Consider the following 19,133-nt stretch of genomic DNA (forward strand, 5'->3'; position numbering starts at 1 on the left):
GGGGGGGGGGGGAGGGCAGCAAGCTGCCTGTAGGGGAACACTGGGGTTGTGCTTACAGCTTGGGCTTCTTCCAAGACCTAGGTATGGGCCAGCTCTTCCACACTATCTGCTTATCTTTGGGCAAGTTTCTCAACCTCTCAGAGCCTTGGTTTCCTTATCTGTGAAATGGAGAATGATACTGGTACCTCTCTCATGGGCTTACTTGAGAATTTAATGAGATAATGGTTGTAAGTAAAATGCTGAGCGGTGGGCTCAGCTCAGAATGCACCCTCCAAACAAGCCAGAGGATAAGTATGATCATGATAAACAAAGGCTGCTCCTGCTACTCTTTTGGAGGAGTGACAGAGTTCTCCTCTCCAAAGACAGGTCCCTGATCTGGAGCGAAGGAGATTTCCAGGGCCGCTTGGAGCTCCAGGGGTCAGGAGGGCCTTAGGCCTTTGTCGGCTTAGTCCTTAATCAGACTGTGTGAGCCCTGCCTAGATCCGAGTGCTCCTGGATTAGAGTTGAGGGCCAGGATGGGTGCTTGTGACTAGATTAACAGGATCATGCTCTTTTAAGTGGCTCTAGAGTTCATTGAGTCTACTCAGTCTGGACAACATCCAGCCTTTGCTTACATACCTCAAGGCTTAGAGAGCTCACTACCTTTCCACTCTGGACAGATCTCTTTAAAAATATGGTATAGAATTTAAGCAAACCCACCCTCCCTTAGCTTCCGCTCGTTGGTCATGCTTGTTTTGTTGATCATGCTTGTCGAGAACACATGGAACGTGAACACTCCCTAAGGGGACCAGGTCTTCTTTGTAGCCAGGGTTGCCCCAAGCCACTGATTCCGATGTAGGAAAGAGATGTTTCTGTCAATATTTTAAAAAACCTCATCTCCATCTGAACCAAATGGGCACTTAAACAAATAACTTTCTAATGATCGAAGACATAGTTTTTTTAGTGGGAAAATTGGGAAGGTAAAGAACAGATGCGAAGGAGGAAACTGCCGTGCAGAGATAAGCGGTGTGAGCAGTGTGGTACACACGCACACACACACGACTGAGATCACACCACACGAACCACTTCCCGTGCTGCCGCGTGTTCAGGTGACGTTGTAAGGGAGGATTTTCCCACGTTACTCGGTATTCTTCCACAGCATGTTTCCCTGTTCCATCGCATGGCACCACCTGGACCTACTGTGACCCAGCGGAATGTTCCCCTGCTATTGCACATGTAGGTGGTTTTGAATTATTCATTAGGATCCACATTGCTACAGTGACCACTTTGTCCAGACATATACTTTGTGCTCAATTCTCCACAGAGCAAATTCCTAGAAGTGGCTTTCCAGTGAGGTGGTTTTTAAACTCAAGGCCTGAGGGCTATGTTCTCAGGGAAAAGCCTTCCCTGATACCCACCAGAATGTACACCCACATTTAGCTCCAGCCCCCCTGGTGGGAGGGACAGACTGTGCCCCTCAGTACTAGTTAGCAGACCCACCAAAGCACGAAGGGGGCAGGCTCTTTGGCGGGGGGGTGTGTGTGTGCGCGCGCGCACATGCATGCATGCACGTGTGTGTGAAAGACAGAAAGAGATATAGGGGAGCTTTTTCTCTTTGACTGACTTTTGACCCTCTCTCCTGGAGCCACTGGTGTCATTAACTAATTATGGGATCTCGTTACTATTTAATGACCTCTCTCCATTGTGACTCCTTCCTCCCCCAGCAGCCTTCTGGGAGCCAGGAAGTGGGGAGATGAGTCTGTGGGAGGACGTTTCTCTGGAGTAGGAGGTGGGTCATGGAGTGGTACAGTGCTTCTCAAACTGACATAGGCTTGTCTCTTGGAGGGGTTGTTAAAGCATGGATCGTACCTCCAGAGTTTCTGATTCTGTTGGTCTGGGGTGCAGCCTGGGAATGTGTATTTCTAACATGTTCCCAGGAGATGCTGTTGCTGCTGGAATGGGGACCATACTTGGAGAACCAGTGGAGTAGTGGAATGGGGCAGGGGCTGCTGTGTGGTGAATTTGATAAAGGCTCGAGTGAGGCCTGAATTCGCCTTTCCCTGCCCCCACCTCATTACCCGTCTCCAGTATGTGCTTTGTATATATTTATATTCAGGAGGATAAGAGGATTATCACCACCCCTATTTTATAGACAGGAAAACCGAGGCTCTGACAGGCGACCTGACATGTCCCAGGGTGCCCTGAGAGTTGGCAGGAGCATTGATAACCAGAACTCTGGCCCTGTCACCTCTCTCTGCTTCCCCCATGCAGGTCTAGTGCAGGAGCAGATGTGCCTTCCTTGAACATTGTTCCTGCCCCCAGGAGTCCCTGAGCGAGGGGGCCGGGAAGGCAGGTTTCCTGCTCACCGCCTCTGAGCCAGGGTCTTGCTCTACTTCTGCCCGCCTCTAGCCATTCAGGAACGTGATCTTCTTCCAAGATCTAGTGTCCTCCAGCCAGTTTATGTTCCCAGTTACTGTTCTGGGCAGGTTTCCCGGGAGCCTGGAAACTTTCTCCTGCTGAACTTGGGAGCTGCCTGGCAGGCACAGCAGAGGGAGAGGAGAGAACCCTCATCTGTTGAGCATCTAATGTGTGCCAGGCGCTGTCCTGGGCACTTTGCAGCCATAATGTCAGGTCATCTTCCCACCAGCCCCCTGCCCCAAGTAGAGGTTATCATCAGCCCTCTTTTATAGATGAGGAAACTAAGGGTCCTGGAGCGGAAATAACTTGTACAAGATCACAGCTGAAAGGGGCAGAGCTCGACTTTCAATCTCAAACTCCAAGGCTGGGTCCCCTGGTCTGGAGTGGCAACGGGTTCTGGACAGAAGGAGCTGGGATGTGGGGATGGTGGCCTGGGCCCCCCACTCACCACCCATGCAAAGGGGGCAGGGCTCCCCTGGGATTTAGGGTCTTGCAGTGGGAGGGCCCTGGCCTAGCCATCAGGAGACCCAGTTCAAATCGAGCCCTGCTGCCCGTGGGCTGTGTGACCTTGGGCAAGTCATTCCCCTGCTTGAGGCGTCCGAGTCCTATTTCTCATCATGATGCCTTATGCTTTATAGCTTTTAGCAGTGGACGTTTTCTCACATACTTAGTCCTGCAAGCCTCCCAGCACCTTGTGAAATAGGCAGCGAGGGTATTATTACCGAGCCCATTTTATAGATGATGACAGAGGCTTTGAGTGAGATGCCCAGGGTCCTACAGCTAAGGAGGTGCTGGAGCCAGGACTTGAATCTGTGTGGTCTTTGCTTCCCACCCCACCCTGCCTCCCAAGTAAGGAGGAAGAACTCTGGGCTTCTCGTTGTTTTCAGCCTCGGTTGGGCTGGGGGGTCTTGGGAGCGAGGGACGCAAATCTCCAGGAGAGGCTGGCCTGAAGTCCTCACTCGGGGCCAGGAACCGGGAAGATCAGGTGGCCCGGGCTGTCCTTGTTACCTGCTGCTGCCCAGGCCTGGGCATTTGAGACCTGAGTGGTGGGGGGAAGAGGGGTCCAGCCCAGCTCCCCACTCTCACCTGAACCCCTGGCTTTCCCTGGGTACTGCGCTTGCCTTCCAAATGCATAGTACAGGATTTTCCAGGCTCTCAGGCCTTGGAGCCCAGGCCCTGTGGTTTCGCCTGAGTGCCCTTGCCTCCTCCCCTGCCTCCTGACCTGACTGAGTCTTCCTCATTCTTCTAAGCCCAGCTCCAGCCACCATCTTCCTTCAGGGAAGCCTTGGTGCTCTGGCCAAGCCAACTCAACTGTCTCAGGTCTGTCCAATGAATGAACTGGCTAATCAGGTTGGTTAACTCTCCAGTGAGGCCATGAGAGCAGGGGCTGTGGCTGCTGTGGGTCCGGGACCCCCTTGGGGTCTGTCAGGCTAGCAGGGCTCAGAGCCCTGGGTCTGCATGGGCTGGAGAAAGCTGATCCCTCCACTAGCCATGAGCAATGGTCTCAGACCTGTGACTCTTATACTTTGTAACCCTGAGCAAGTCACTTATCTTCTGGGACTTCTGGCTTCCTTCTCCTAAAAATATGAGATAAAGTGTGCAAAACAACTACTGTTGACATCTGGTAGGTTCCAGGCGCTCAGGAAATGCCGATCCCTCCCCTCCCACCTCCACCCGCCCATTCCCCTTGAATCGGGCCTCTGGCTGGGCCTTGGTCTAAGGCCTGAACTCTGTCTGCTCTAGCTAGGATTGCGCAGAGGGACAGAATCAGCTCCAAGCTTGCTGTGCCAGTTCCAAGCTGTGACCTCGGGCACAGTACCTCTCTGAGCCTCGGATTCCAGATCTGTGGAAGGGGATCTGTATATGTCCTGTGTTCTCAGGATCACGCAGGGCTTCCTGGTATAGCTGGATGAGAAGGGGTGGGAATCCAGGTGACCCAAATCCCCGAGTGTCCCTTCCCAGGAGCCTGGAGTTTTGCCAGTAGGGATTCATTTACATATCCATTTTCCTACTGCAAAGCAAACAGTCCCCTTTCCCTCTGGACACCCAGAGGTTCACCAGGCTATTGTGCTCTTGGCTCCAGGTCCGGCATGTTGGGCCCACCCCATAGGGAAGGAGCCTTTCTCTGAGCTGCTTTATCCCGTGCAGCCTGGGGACCAGGCCTGAGGCCCTGCCTGACGCTCAGACCAGGGCGGTGTCGCCACCGGTGCCCATGCTGAAAACTCTTGAAACCCGATGCCTGGCCCCCAGAACCCCATGCCAGACTCCTTCCTATAGCACCAAGCACCTTTCCTTCCCGTTTCTGTCTTCTGTCTGTCCGTACACCCCACTCCTCCCAACTCACCGTGGCCAGGAACCTCTCACGGCGATGGTAATCACGACGCTTCCCTTTATTGTGCTAGAGCATTTTCCTCAAACCTCACAACTCCCCGTAAGGTAGGAATGAACTGTTATCCCAGAGCGGGAAGAGGGACTTGTCCAGGCCTCTCCAGTCACCCCCATTCCCCATCTCTCAGCAGTGCTCACGATCTTGGCTAAATGTTGCCTTTCCGGGTCATGCCCCTCCCTCCAGCGAGGGGAGCGGGTTGAGAGGAGGTGAGGGTGGCAGAGACTCCAGGGTCTCCAGGGCAGGGGTCCTGGGTTTCCGCCCTGCTTTAGGGCCTGGCGTAGGGACAATTCCCATTGTACAGAGAGGGAAGCTGAGGTTTAGGGAAGGGGAGTGATGACCAGGGAGACCGGCTGGGCGTGGTTCCTTTCTTCTTTCCTCCCCAGGGCTCTGAGGGCTCCCGTTGAGGGGGACCCATGGGGCTGTTTGTGACCTGGGTATTCCTTTTGACGTCACTGCTGCTGGCTGAGGGCAGGTCCCTCTCCCTGCTTCAGCTTCCTCAGGGGCCTGCAGGTGAGTCCAGAGCCCTTCTGAGTTAAAGACCCAGCCTTCTCAGGAATCTCAGTGAGGGATTCTGTCTGAGGCCCCTCCCAGTGCTCAGCAGAAACTGGGGGAGGCCAGGAGGAGAGGGGCTGAACCATTGCTCATGGCTGGTGGGGGTGGGGCGCCAGAAGGCCCTGGGCCCTCCACTTCTCTTGGCTGCAGACAAGGGTGAAGATAAGCGTTTGGGGTGGTCTGGGAGGTGGGTCTGGGCTGGCTGCCAGGGTGGGGTCCTGCCTGGGTCAGCAGGGCTGCATTCCTGGGCAGGTTTTGCCTTAGGCTCCCCTGGGAGTTTTCCATGGAAACTCGAGAGGGCCCTGGATGCACAGGAGGCTTCCTTCGCCTGGGATCTGTCTTTCTGTCCCTCTCTTTCTGTCATTCTCTGTCTCTTTTTCCTTATCTCTTTGTTTCTGCTTCTCTCACTCTCTCCAACCCATCCTTTCTCTCTCTCTTTTTAGCCCCCACCAACACCGTGCACCCCCAACCCCACAGCCACCACTAGGCTCCCTCTGAAGCCAGAGCATCTCTGGAGGGTCTAACAGGTGCTGGGGCCTGAAGCCACTGGCTAAGTCCAGGCTGAGCGGGCTGGAGCTGCCCAGACTCAGCTCCTTGGCAATCCCAGAGGACCAGAGAGGCCCGGGGCCCTCTCTCCCTAGGCAGAGAGCCCTGACAGGTTGTGCTGGTCTCCTGTTACCTCTTTCCTGCCCCAGCTGCCAGGTGTCTGGTTAAATGGCTACCGCCTTGCCTGGGAACAGGGATTTGGGCTCTACGCACCACACGGAAGGTTCAGCCCTTTATCCCAGCCTCAGAGGGCCTGGAACCCTGCAGCAGACTGTGGAAATGGATTCCTTTGGGCCACTCCTCCCTGGTGCCAGGTGCCCACCATGAGGAAGCCAGGCTAGGCTGGAGCCAGGGCCTGGATGCTGCGTGAGGTTGCCCTGGATGCTCTGGATATTCAGAGCATCTCAGGATGTGTGAGGGACGGACATGAGAGATGGTCTTAGAAACTGAGAAACAAGGCGGAGGGGAACTCAGAGGAAGCCATCGACAGAGACAGAAACATATACAGAAAGCAAGAGACAGGGAAGGGGGCGGGGAATGGAAGGACAGAGTGTGACACCCAGAGAACCCTGCCCCGTCCTGTCCCCACCTGGGCCTCAGCCAGGAAGGCTGCCTCCCATCCACCTTTAGAGTCAGAGTCACCCTTCTCTTTTCTGTGTTTTCACCCAAGGACCCAGGAAGACAGAAGTCTCGTATCTGTGTGCACAGCACTTTACTGTGTCTCAGTCACTGCCCCCTCTCTCTTTCTCTCCATCAAATGTCCCTAAAGCCTAAGTGACTCTTGAGCCTAGGGAGGGAGGAAGTATTAGCCCATTTTACAGATGCAGGAACTGAGGCTCAGAAAGTTTAAGTGACAATTATGGTGGACAGAGCCAGGGTTAGAACCCATCTCCATCCGATGCCCACCCTAACTACTCACGCCAAGATGATTAGGGCTGCCAGATGGTGCTCTGTGAGAGTCTGTGCAGGAGAGTGTTCTGGGAAGGTTGCCTGGAGGAGGTGGCATCTCAGCAGTCCCATCTCTTCCTTCCTGAGCCAGTGCCTGGGGAGGGTATGTCATGACTAAAGAGCCTGCCTACTGCCACGTGGGGTCTCTGAATAGCCTCCCCCTCCTTCCTAATCATCCTGCTGAGGGCCCACACCTGGTACCCAGCCTCAGTCTCTTAAGAACCCCAGCTCTGGCCCAGATGTTAATCCTTTGTTAGCCACCTGCCCCCATTTGGCCAGTCTCTGGGATGGGTGTGCAGGCATGTCCCCGGTGCCTAGTGCAGCCACAGAATGTCTTCAGTTGGTTGGATTTGGAGGCTGGGCAGTGAAACTCAATGTAGGCTGGGGCTTGGTGAGGTTATTTTAGTTACCTATCATTTATAACTTTGTTTCTACAGTCAGCGTAGCACGATCATAAAGCCTAGGAGCTTTAGGTTAAACTGTTGGATTTCAACTCCGAGCTCCATTAGCTGTAAACTCGGGCCTTGGACCTTGAGTCTTAGCGGCTTCAACTGTAAAATGGGGTTAAAAGCATTGCTTATTTCATAGGGTAATTACAAGGATAACCTGAGCCACACGAAGCGCTTAGCACAATCTCTGGCAAGTAGTAATAGTGAAAATGTTAGCTTTTATTGTTAAATACTGGACGCTATGTTCTAAAGAGCCCATCTTGTCCCTTAAAGGGAGAGCTGGAGGCTGGGTGGAATCACCGTGCCACTCTATGACTATGTCTGTGATCCTCCAGACTGAGCACTTCCTGGGGGCAGAGATGGGTTTCGTGGATCCATTTCCTGTGTCCAGCCTGGGACCCACCCAGAGTGGAGAGTCAATGAACTGCAATGGGCAATGACTCCGGTCAGAAACTGTGGGCAGAGGACAGCCACCGGGGAGCTCCCCGGGATGGCAGCCCCTCAAGCCTTCCACGGTGGGAAGCAGTATTACAAAGTAGGGAGGACCTTTGGCTCGAGAATCAGAGGGTCTGGAGTGCAAAGCTCAGCTGGGCCACTGTCCTCGGTGTGACCAGGACAAGTGCCACCACCTTCCTGAGCCCCAGAGGTCCTGCTTATGAAATGAGGATGATGCTGTCTGCCAGGCAGGGTGGTATGGGGTTAAATGAAACATGATGAGTGAAACACCACTCCCATGGGAGTGCTTTCGCATGCATTTGTCTCATTCATCAGTCTTCCCTCTGCTCGACTTTTGTTTCAAGTCCTTGGGTGATGGTAACCTTTCTGGGGCAGTTCGTAGGAACCTGTGCGTGTCTCGCATCTCAAGGGACAGCCTTATGCATACCTTTCTCCTGCCATGTGAAGAGGGGACTCTGCCTAATGTGACCTCTTCCCAGAGTCTTCTGTCTCTGCCATGCTCACAGCCTGGGGTTTGGCAAGTTGATTCTGCCATCTTCCTGGACAAGCTTTGATAACCCTGTTTTACAGATGAGGCTCAGAGTGTGTAGGCAACTTGCCAAAGGTCACGTGGCTCTAAGAAATGAAATTAGAATTAGGTCTCTCAATTCAAAGTCCATACTATGATCTGGTTCATTGTGCCTGCTGCTGTGGGGGTGGGGAAGGGTCTTTGGAAGGTGGCTGACTCTTGAGAGCCTACCGAGGCATCTGGGTCCTCTTGTTAGGGCCCCTGGAATCTAGGACCTCTGGACAGCCTCTTATCTTCCTAAATAACCCTCTAACTTAGGGCTTCCCAGCCAATGTGCCCAAATGGGTTACAAATGTGTTGAAATATCTCCTTAGCCCTTGGGGACAGAGCCCTGGGCTGGTCACCTCAGACCAGGCTCAGTCTTGTCTCTCCACCCCAGTACGCTGACAAATATGTATACTTCTCTGTGTATATCATGATGTGAAACAGGTTGGGAAACACTGGTGGCTCTAACCAATCCCCTCCCTGCCCCCACCATGTACACTAAACACACTTTTCCTCGAAGGATGGGGCTTCATGGTCCTCTCTTTATCTGAGAAATGGGGACTGAAGTAGGTGTTGTCAAAGGCCTTTCTGGTACTGTGAATCTTAGTGTGAGCCTTAGAACTCAGTGTTGGGAGGGAGCAGGGTCTGCATGGGGCTCAAGCAGCTTGCTAAGAGGGCCAAAAACCATGGAGAAAGGGAGCCATGGAGGAGAGACCAGAGGCTATGGCTCCACCTCAACTTGAGTCTTTGGCTGCATGGGGGCCAGGTGAGGCGGCTGGAAGGCTCCAGGTGTCTGCTCTTCCCCACACTGCATCCTCCATCAGAATGGCCCCCTTCTTCATGCTGAAGGCCTCCAGTCTCATTGCTTGGGTTTTAGATCAAAGCCTGCTGGGAAGGGCCACATCTGTCATCCTCATCAGCCACACCAGAGGAACACTATGGCCAAGTTTGGCAAGGCTGGTCTTTTCCTTCCTGACAAGAAAACAAGAGTCAGGCCTCAGAACTGAGGGAGGATGGGGAGTCAGGCAGGCAAACAGAGATGCAGAAGGATGGGGCAGCCAGGCTCCACCACCCACATCATTCCCTTAGGCAATTGGTAAGGAGGAAGGAGCTCTGGTCTCAAGTCAGATCTGAATTTTAATCAGGGCTTAGCCACTTTCTCGTGTGGCCTTAGGCAAGCCACTAAACCTCTGAGTCTCAGTTTCTTCATCTGTTAAACGGTGGTAATAATACCTCAGGGGTGGGGTGTTAGATTAAATGAAGGACAGTGGGAATGACATGATACAAACTATAAAGTGCTGTCCCTCTTCTGCCACAGTCTTGCTAGGGGTGGCTGCTGCCTGCGTTCCTCTGGTACCTCTGGCCCCTTCCCCCACATGCCAGGGGTCAGTCCCAGCTCCCAGGTGTTAAGTCCTCAGGAGAATGGGAGCCTGTCATACCAGCTCATGGAATCATATGGCAGGAGCTAGTCTTCATCAGGCCTTGGGTTCCACATCTGTAAGACAAAAAAGAGGCCTTGGGTCTCTGAAATCCTCTGATTTCTGTGAGGGTCCAATCTGGATATGTTTCTTTCAAGTCGTGATGGTGGGATTTTCTCGCTGTATTGTGAGCAACTGACAGAATCCCCAAAACTCTTTATGTACCTTATCTCTGTCCTCCCACAATCCTATGAGACAGGGGTCTTGCTAGTGTCCCTGTGTTGGAGATAAGATGCTGGGCTCAGAGAGGTTCACTAACTTCCTTGCTGTAGGTCACAACACAGCTAGTAGGAAGCAGAGCTGGGATTCAAACCTAGGTCTCGAAGGAACCTTGAGATTCTAATCATGCCTAGAGCCTCACTGTTTTCCTGTTGTCCAGAGTAACAGCTTTTTACTTTTGTTTTTCTTTTCTGTGTTAACAACAATAAAAAAGTAAGACCAGAGACTGAAAAATAAGCTAGTGAGGAAGTCAAAAACCCAGCCCCTGGAGTCAGCCAGGGTTTCAGGAAATATATCTCCTGTCACATGTGAAAACAAACACAGCCACCTGTGACCAGGCTCTTTTCATGGGCGATCAGGACAAAGTCCAGAGGACTGGAGAGCCGGGTGGCCAAGAACTGGCTTGCAGGTGGAATGCCCGGGGGCAGGCAGGCTTCCAGAGCAGAGCAGCCAGGCCAGGCTCTCTCACTCTGCGTTCTGCCCAAGCAGGCCGACTGAGCTCCCACGGGATCAGTTGTCCAACTCACCAGACTGGCTGGACCTCCAGGCCTCAGGCAGGCCCTTAGGCACAGCCCAGACAGAGCCTGGGAGACGGAGGTCCCGCCCATGTAAAGGGCAGAGGCCCTCCTTTCTTTGGCAGCTCAGCCCGGCTCTGTTTAACTTAACCCCTACCTTCTTGCCTCAGAGCAGCTGTGGTCACCCTCTGGCACAGAGGCCTCCAGACTAGTCCTTACATCTGGAGGCTGGATCAGGTCCCCCAGAGGGCTTCGGACTGTTGGTCAGGAAACCAACAACTTCCTGATAGTCATTATTGTAATTGGTAGCATTTATTTGACATTTACTGGATGCCAGGCACTTTATAGATACTAACTCACGTAAGCCTCACCATAACCCATTATTAAGTCCATTTTATAGGTTGGAAAGCTGAGGCACAGTGGTAAAGTGATTGCCCAGGGCCACATGACTGGTAAGATGTGGCAGATTTGGCATTTCAAGCAGGGAGAGTGGGAGGGCTGGGCCAGGGTGCCAGCATGGACTAAGCCTACTGGGCACCAGCTTGATTGCATGTCATTTTCACACCATGTGGGGCAGGCGGGTTGAATATCCCCATTCACTGATAAGGAGGCAGCTCTGCAGTGTCTCCCAAGGTTATGTGGCTGATATGATCCAGGGGAGGGAACCAAGGGTCACTGGGTAACTCTGAGTTCAGTTCTAATACCTCCCTACGCTGAAGGCCCAGTGGACTGGGACAGGGCAGCGGGTGGAGAGAAAAGAGCTCTGGACCCAGAATCTCCAAGAACTCTACAACACGCCCGGCCCCGATCTTGCTGCGTGACCAGCAGGCTGTTGCTCTCTCTGGCTCCTTTGAAAAATGCGCCAATCTCAAAGGTCTTCTGTACAGCGGACATTGCTCTGGGGTTCATGACTCAGGGGGACTGTGCCTCCAGGAAGTCAATGATGGAGCAGAGGTGCTGGAAGCTTTGTGTGAGATTTTCCCTGGCCAGGCCATGCTGCACCAGGGACCCCAGGTCTGCCTGCACCCCACTTCCAGCAGAGGGACCAGGCCATGCTGGGGACGGAGCCTACGGCAGTGGATTTCACACATTAAAATTCCCGGGAGAGATTTAAAAAACTTTGATGCCCAGCCTGTACCCCGGACTAATTAAATCAGCATCTCTGGGACGGGGGCTGAGGCACCAGCAAGTTTGAGAGCTCTTGGGGTAATTCCAGTGAGCAGTAATGATGGGGTCCACTACTCTAAACAAATGGGGGATGGGAGAAGTAAGAACCTCTGGGTTCTTCCAGGGGTTAGTGACCTCCGCCCTTACCAGATGACAGCATGTGCCTGCACAGCTGTGTGCATCTTTCTTGGGAGACTGTTCACAGCTTCCATTGGCCTTTCTGACCCAAGGGAGATTGGTATCCCCCCAAGCTAGCGCTGTCATTTCTAAGGACCAGAAACCTCCAGTTGCAGGATCAAAGTTGGTTTGTCTTATCTTCTGTAAGAACCCTTTCCTTACCTTCCCAGACTCCACCTACCCCCTCCTTTCCTGCTTCCTGCAAATACACATCAAGTAGTTACTACATACTAGGCACTGTTCTAGGCTCTGAGATACAGGGTTAATGAGACAGACACAGCTCCTCCCCTTAAGGATCCATATTCTAATGGGGGCTCCAGACACACTAGCGAACCAATAAGATAACTCCCGTGAATGAGGCATGTGACAGGCTCAGGTGTCAAAGCTGCTGCTCCTAAGAGTCACTGGGGGAGCCCCCCTAAAGATTCTGATGCCTTGGTGGGGGGGCGGGCGGGTGGCATTGACATGTTTTGACTCTAACGTACAGCTGGAGGTGAGGCCCTCTGTGTAGGTCAGGTGCTCGGGGAAGGCGTCTGGGAGGAGGGAACTGGAGCCACAGGAGGGAAGGAGCCAGCCCGGGGCTTTGGGAGCGGAGTGCCCTTAGAAGAAGGCCGGTCAAAGGCACTGAGGTGGGCAAGAGCCTGCTTTACTGGAAGGACAGGAAAGAATGGTCTTGTGATCTGGGGAATGTGTGTACAGAAAGGAGGGAGGTGCTGAGGACAGAGGAGGGACAGGACAAGACAGGGCAGAGGAGGCAGGGCCCCCTCCAGCCACAGAAGAGCACTAGTTTTATAGTGGCTGCATTATCATTGCAGGGTTGGAGACAGGAGAGTGTCAAGGTCTGGTTTTGCAGTTTTCAAAGCCCTTGCTCTGGTATGGATAACGGGTTGGCGAGGGCAGGGGTGGAACCTGTGACCAGCTAGGGAGCTGTACTGGTCCAGGTGGGAGGTGAGGCATGGAGCCGGGAGAGGTGCCAGATTGGGCTGTGGGATGAGTGGGGATGAAAAAGAGGGAGCCCCGGCTCTTAGGTGTTGGGTCAGAGCTGGCTGGTGGGCTGGTCGAAGGGCCATCTCTGCCCCTTCCCTGCACCCCGCAGCACGTGGAACTCTGGAGCGCCAGTCCCCAGGGATCTCAAGAGCCTTGGTTTGGCATTTCCTAACGTGTTCCACGCGGTGTTGAGGGCTCTTAAGTGAACAGTGGTTTTCAGTCAGCAGCGTTTATTGCCGGGTTCAGAGTCCGAGTCCTTAATAGCCTAACGAGCAGTGACTCAGGGAGAATCGGTGCTCCACACACTTGGTGACAGCAAAATTTTCTGTTCCTAACAGCACGTCTCCTAGGACTCATATTCTGAGGAACCACTCCAGCAAACGTTGCTCTGGTCCTGTCATTGGACAGGTGAGGAGGTGGGGGCGGGGGGCAGTCACCTGTGCTGGGTCTCAGCTCGCACCAGTCACCTGTGCTGAGTCTCAGCTCGCACCTCCTGACTCTGGGTCTAGAGGCGCAATTTGGTGGCACCACTCAGCTTCCCCGAGGCCATGGGGGGGCCATCCGGTTTCCAGGGTCAGGCCAGAAGCCTCCTTCCCCACCTGCAGCTGAGGGACAAACCAAACCTTCTCTATAGGTGCAAATTCGCAGGGGGCCAACATGGAGAGGGGGTTCTCTTGAAGACACCAACTTCTCCCAGTCCCAAGGTCTCTGGGGAAGGCGAGAGAGGCTGGGCAGCAGGTTCTGGCATTCAGAGCTGGCTCGGGGTGCTCGCCCTACGTGAGGGTGCTCACCTTCGCATGAGGACAGAAGAGGCCGGAGAATAGAGTCTCCGCTGACTCGGGCAGTGGATCTCGGCCTCCCTTCGGGAGGCTGAGCATTCTAAAGTCCTGGGGTTCTCTGTGGGGGTCCCTCCCCTCCTCTGTCCATTCCTCTGTCCATCCATTCCTCCCTCTACTCCTCTCTCTCTCTATCCCTCCACCCTCCAGGCAACAACATTTTCTGGGAGCCGACTTTGTTCTCATAAATAATACATAGACTTTCCCCTCAAGGTGTCACACAACCCATAGGGGAGTAGAAAATTACTGTACAGCATTATGAGCTATAATAGTAGCCTCTATTTATTGAAAGCCTGTCTTATGCCAGGCACTTTACCCATATTCTCTCATTTAACCTCTTGGTAAATCTGCCAAACAGATTTTATTTTCCTCTTTTCACAGATGAGTGAGGTGAGGCTCAGAGAGGTTAAATCATTTATCCAAGGTCACACAGCTAGGAGGTGATAGAACTGCATTCAAACCCAGGAGGTCTGATGCCAGAGCCTGTTCTGGAAACTGCCCCAGCATCCATTGTCATTGGAAGGAAGCAGAGAGGGAGTGCCCCTAACTAACATGTGAGTTGGTAGAGAGGGGGTGGCCGTGGCAGTGGTCATAAGGCTGGCTGGCATAGGTGGTTTCCTAGATGAGGGAGATGTCTGAGGTGAGTATTGAAGGAAGAGTAGGAGTTAGTAAAATATTAATATGGTAATCTCACTATACAGACTGATTTGGCGTAAAATTATATATTTGGTCAATTTAAATTATAGTTGTTTGGAAATGGTCAATCTACCTGCTATGAAGCATAACAGAAAATCGGCACCTTCCTGCTTGTACTCACACAGCTGTTAGTGACTGTTCCAGAATTTCCCAAATAAGATGGGCTTATTTTGCGGCTGTCAAGACATCCTCGCAGGCGATCGTGGGCAGACCCTCCAGTGTTTACCGCAAGGAAGCATAACACTGGAAGACATTCTCTTTGTCTAATTTCATCTGCCAATGAAACAGTCACCCTCACTTCTTCCAGAAGTACCGATAAAGACACTAACTGCAGCTCTGGCTCACTGAGCCCTGACGATGCCAGGCACTGACCTCGCTAGGATTCGAACGCTTGTCAGGGGTTTGATCCCTTACACCTGGGGCCGGCAAACTTTTTCCATAAAGGGCCGGGCAGTAAGTGTTTTGGGCTTTGTGGGCCAAACAGCCTCTGTCGCAATGGCCCCGGTCATCCGTTGCAATGCCATAGCAGCTGTGGACAAGACATAAACCAGTGGGTGTGGCTGTGTGCCAGCACAACTTTATTTGTGGACATTGAAAGTTGAATTTCACGTGTTACGAAATATTCTTTTAATTTTTCCCAACTATTTAAAAATGTAAAATCTGTCCTTAGCTTGTAAGCCGTACAAAAAAGTAGGTGACAGATGGAATTTGATCCGCAGGCCTCGTTGGCCGCCCCCTGCCCTACTGCAGCCTTTGTTGCTGTCATCCTGGGCGAGGATGAAGCTCAGACTCCTTGCATGGGCAGGCGGAGCTAGGAGGTAACTGATTCCACCTGTGGGGACTCCTCGAGGCTTGGTAGTGGCGGTGGGCTCCGTAAAGTTGGTGCCACACCCCATCCTGGGATGTGGCAGGCATGTTCCCAGCCTGAGCTGACCCCTGCCTTTTGTGGAACTGTCCATCTTCTGCTGAGTGTAGAGAAGGTTGTTCAACCCCTGCTCTCTGTGGCTGTGAGGGGGAAATGTCTGCTTTTGCAGGGCACAAAGATTTTGTATCCTGGATCTTGGCCCACATGCCCTGGAGCTGCCCACCCCAGGCTCTGATTCTCAGCACCATCTCCTCCCTCCGGTGATTCCTGTGTAGGCTTGGGGCCCGTCCCGATTGGCCAAGCTGCCTGCCCATCATGGGACTGCCCGGCTCCTGTTCCCTCAAATGAACCTACCCAGCTGCATCCTGGAGAGGAGGGAATGGCCTAAGGAGCCAGGCGTCCTGGGTTCTATCCTTGCCGGTCTATGTACTAATGACCTTGGGCATGCTCCTTCACCCCTCTGTGCCTTAGTTTTCTCATAGGATGCTAATGAGCTTTGTCCAGTGTTTAGTACAATTTGCATAAGTGACCAAGAAAACAGCAAGGTTGCCTGGGCTCTGGACTATTCAGATACTAGCCCAGCAGCCTCTGTCTCTTTGCCCACCAAACCAGAGCTCCTTTGAGCAGTCACCTGGGTCTCCACTCACTCCTCGCTTGGACAACAAAATCCTGGCCAACCCCAGAGATCCCTTTATACAGTTGCGGCCACTCCTGGACGGGAGCCCTTCACAGTAGAAAGATCTTGGGCTCTGGAGCTACCACTGCTTAAGGAGCTATGTGACTTGGGCAAGTTACTGCACCTCCCTGAGTCTGCCCCATCCCTCCCTGGGCTGAGAATACCCTCTTCATCTTCCAGGCAGTTTGTGAGGATTAAAGGGGATGACTGATGCCAGCGGCTGCCCGGAATAGGTGTTGTTCACAGGCAGCCCCTCCTTCTTCCTCGGTGGGCCTGGTATTCGCTTTTGTCTGAAAGGCGCCTCATCCTGTGAGGCCACCCTGGAAACCCGGCCTGAGCGGAGGATGCGGGAGCCGGAACGTGTACAGAGCCGCTTCCCGGACTCTCTGGAACTGTGCGCAACACGGCAGGTCTGCTGCAGTTGCCAAAGCACTGTTTCCACACTTCTCCAGTTTCGCAAGAACCAACTGGCACAGCCACTCGTGTCTCTGGACCGCTTGACCGCTAGGATGTCGTTACTGAAGTTCTTCTGGTGAAGCGATGACTTATCTATAGGCCACTTGGGCTAAGCTGACGTCAGCCCCTCGGGGTGGGTGTCCCGTGTCATTCACTGGGAGGAGATCCAGCCAGGCGAGTAGGTCCCTGGTAGGAAAGAAAAGCACGCCTCCCTTCACGAGAGGCTCTTATGCTCTTGCTGTTTGTTCCACGAGTCTATCCAGTGCCTGTGGTCTGACAGGCTCTGTGCTGGGAGGGAAGAGAAGGCAGCGGGTCTTCTGTATGCGGACCGGCGGGCAGCTGTTACTCTCAGATCTCCAGATCTGCTGACATGGGTGGGGCGGGGGGTATTTTCTCCCCTCTGAGTGGGGTGAGGGAGACCCTAGGAGGCGGAGACCATACTCTCATGGTTCCTGAGTAACCACTGCCTCTGCATTTCTCAGACCCAGGCCTTGCACCCTAGGAGCCTGGAAGAGCCATTCGGTCTAATCTCCCCGTATAGCACTTGAAACCCCCACCCCCAGTGAGTCTGAATTCAGACTTTGCTTCCACGCCACGTGCGACAGGGAGCTCACTACCACCCACGCGGCCTTTTTCTGCTTTGGATGGCTTTGCTGCACGTTGCGCCCAAATCTGACCCACAGAAAGGCAGCTAAAGAAAACTTTCTCTAACAGAGGTGTCAGAAAGCTGAAGTGGACCCTTTGGGAGGTGGTGAGCTCTCTGCCTTAACCTGCCTCTCCCCGTCACTGTAGGTGTATAAAGGTGAAGTTTTTTATGTCCAGAGAAGTATGGAGAGGGGAGATTCCCATGTCTTAGGACTGCCTTTCACCCCGCAAGGAAGGGGTGAAACCCACACCTGGGCCCTCGGGGCCTCTGTTCTCTCTGCTCTGTGATCTTCATCCTCCTCCACCTACACAGGGCAGTGGGAATGTGCCTGGGTCTGGTGCCTGCTTCCCCACCCCCGAGCATGACTCTGCCCATGCAGCTGTTCCCGGCCAGCCATCCTGGCCCCAGCTGCCTGTTGCTGGTTTCCTTCACCCCACAGGGCCTGAGGCCAGGCTGTTGTCATTCTCGGGTTGTCTGGCCTCTGGGAGGGTGCAAGGGAAGCCACTTTTAGCTTCCCTCTTCTTCACTGAGTCCTGCCCTGGCCTGGGGTCCTTCTGTATAGAGGGACACACACAGCAAGTTCAAACATGGTCTGTGTTGTTATAGAAACATGAGTTGTGTCACCAAGGGTGACTGTTAAAAATCGGGAACAACTTACATGTTCATTTTTGATTGTATATCTTTATCTGGGACTAACCTGCGGTCTTTTGGGGTTCCTGAATGGGCCTCATGGGGTCTATGAACCCCAGAAATTATTTGCAAAATGCTACCTATTGATGAGTTTTCTGGGAAAGTCTGCGACCCCCCCAAAAAAAATTGTTAATAAGTACTAATCAATAATACGGAAATCCATGCAATGTATAAAATTATGTAGAACAACATTTTATCCACATAAAGAGATGGTATATTGTAGAATGAAAAAAGCAGGCGACAAATCACTCTGTATAGTATGAGCCCACTTTCGTTTAAAACAATTTGTTATACACATGGCCACTGGAAGTGTAGCTACTAAAATGATGACAATTTTTATCTATGGGGTGAGACAAAAATTTCTGTTGAATTTGTATTTTTCGTATTTGTTGGATGTTCCACAATGCCATGGAGGGCGCCCTGAGTCCATTTTCTGAGGAGCTGAACTCTCCTCCCCCAGCAGCTCCCCTAAACCCGGAAGGGATCCGAAGATGTGTGGGGAAAAAAACAGAGGTCTCACCTCTAGGTGTCCCGCCATCACTAACTCCCTGGCCTCCCGACTTCTACTAGCGTCCATTCGGGCAAGTTTCAGACCCTGAGGTTCTCCTGGACAAGTTCCCTCCAGGCGTGGCCCTGGGAGAGTGGCTGATGCTGACCCTAATGGCCAAGCATCAAGCAGCCAAGACTTCCTAGCTGTGTGGCTTTGGGCCGGTCATCTAAGCTCTCTGGGCCTCAGGGTGCCGTAAAACGGAACCTCACGTCGGTACCTAGCTCTTGGGGTTGTTGCAAGGGCGAGCTGGGAGGAGTAGGGGCTGGCGGGTGGTGGGTGCCCATCAGCTTTGGTTGTCTCCTCCCCTGCCCCGCCTTGTCCCGCCTGCCCTGACCTACCTGCCTTTTTCCCTTCTCCCCAGGAAACTCCAGGGCCGGCAGGATGGGGTCAGCCTGTATCAAGATCACCAAATACTTTCTCTTCCTCTTCAATTTGCTCTTCTTCGTAAGTATGGCCAGCACCTCCTGACTGCCTCAAACAGGGACTCTTCTGTTGGGGGCACCCCAGCCTGAGACCCAATGGAGTCCGGCGCCGGTGGTGGGGTGTGTTGGGTGGGGGCTGAGGACTGACCATTCTAAATGGAACTGGTGGGGGTAGTGAGGAGACTCCTGGCATTTGCAGCTGGCTCCGCGGAGCATGCATCTCAAGCTCCCAGAGGGTAGGCAAGAGGAGGCTGGGCTCTGGACCAAAGCGGAGACACAGTCCCCCTTCCCCAGACCCACCCTGGCAGGCCTCACCAGGTCCCTGAGCCAAGGGGACGCCCAGATGTGAGCCCCGGGCACATCTGGAGCTGGTTTTCCTGGGGCTCTGATTTTCCTGTCTGGCCTGGCACCAACTGACTCCTCCTGCTTTGGAGTTGCCAGGATGATTGTGTGTGTGTGTGTG

General features: G+C 53.3%; 1 protein-coding gene across 7 annotated transcripts in view; it reads left to right on the top strand.

Moving 5' to 3' along the window:
• The window catches only part of CD82 (CD82 molecule), a 54,619-nt gene that overhangs the window by 12,259 nt on the left and 23,227 nt on the right, over positions 1-19,133 (top strand). For 4 of the 7 annotated variants that reach the window (XM_039867578.1, XM_039867572.1, XM_039867574.1 and 1 more), the window contains 2 exons: positions 13,172-13,241; positions 18,610-18,692. In XM_039867578.1, coding sequence (XP_039723512.1) covers positions 18,630-18,692 — 63 coding nt within the window. In that variant the 5' untranslated portion in view covers positions 13,172-13,241; positions 18,610-18,629. Of the gene's footprint in view, positions 1-12,661; positions 12,720-13,171; positions 13,242-18,609; positions 18,693-19,133 lie in introns of all 7 variants that reach the window. The other 3 variants (XM_039867585.1, XM_039867591.1, XM_039867573.1) reach the window with 2 other exon arrangements.

The sequence above is a fragment of the Pteropus medius genome, unplaced genomic scaffold (assembly GCF_902729225.1).
Source record: "Pteropus medius unplaced genomic scaffold, Ma_sr-lr_union100, whole genome shotgun sequence".
Lineage (NCBI taxonomy): Eukaryota > Metazoa > Chordata > Mammalia > Chiroptera > Pteropodidae > Pteropus > Pteropus medius.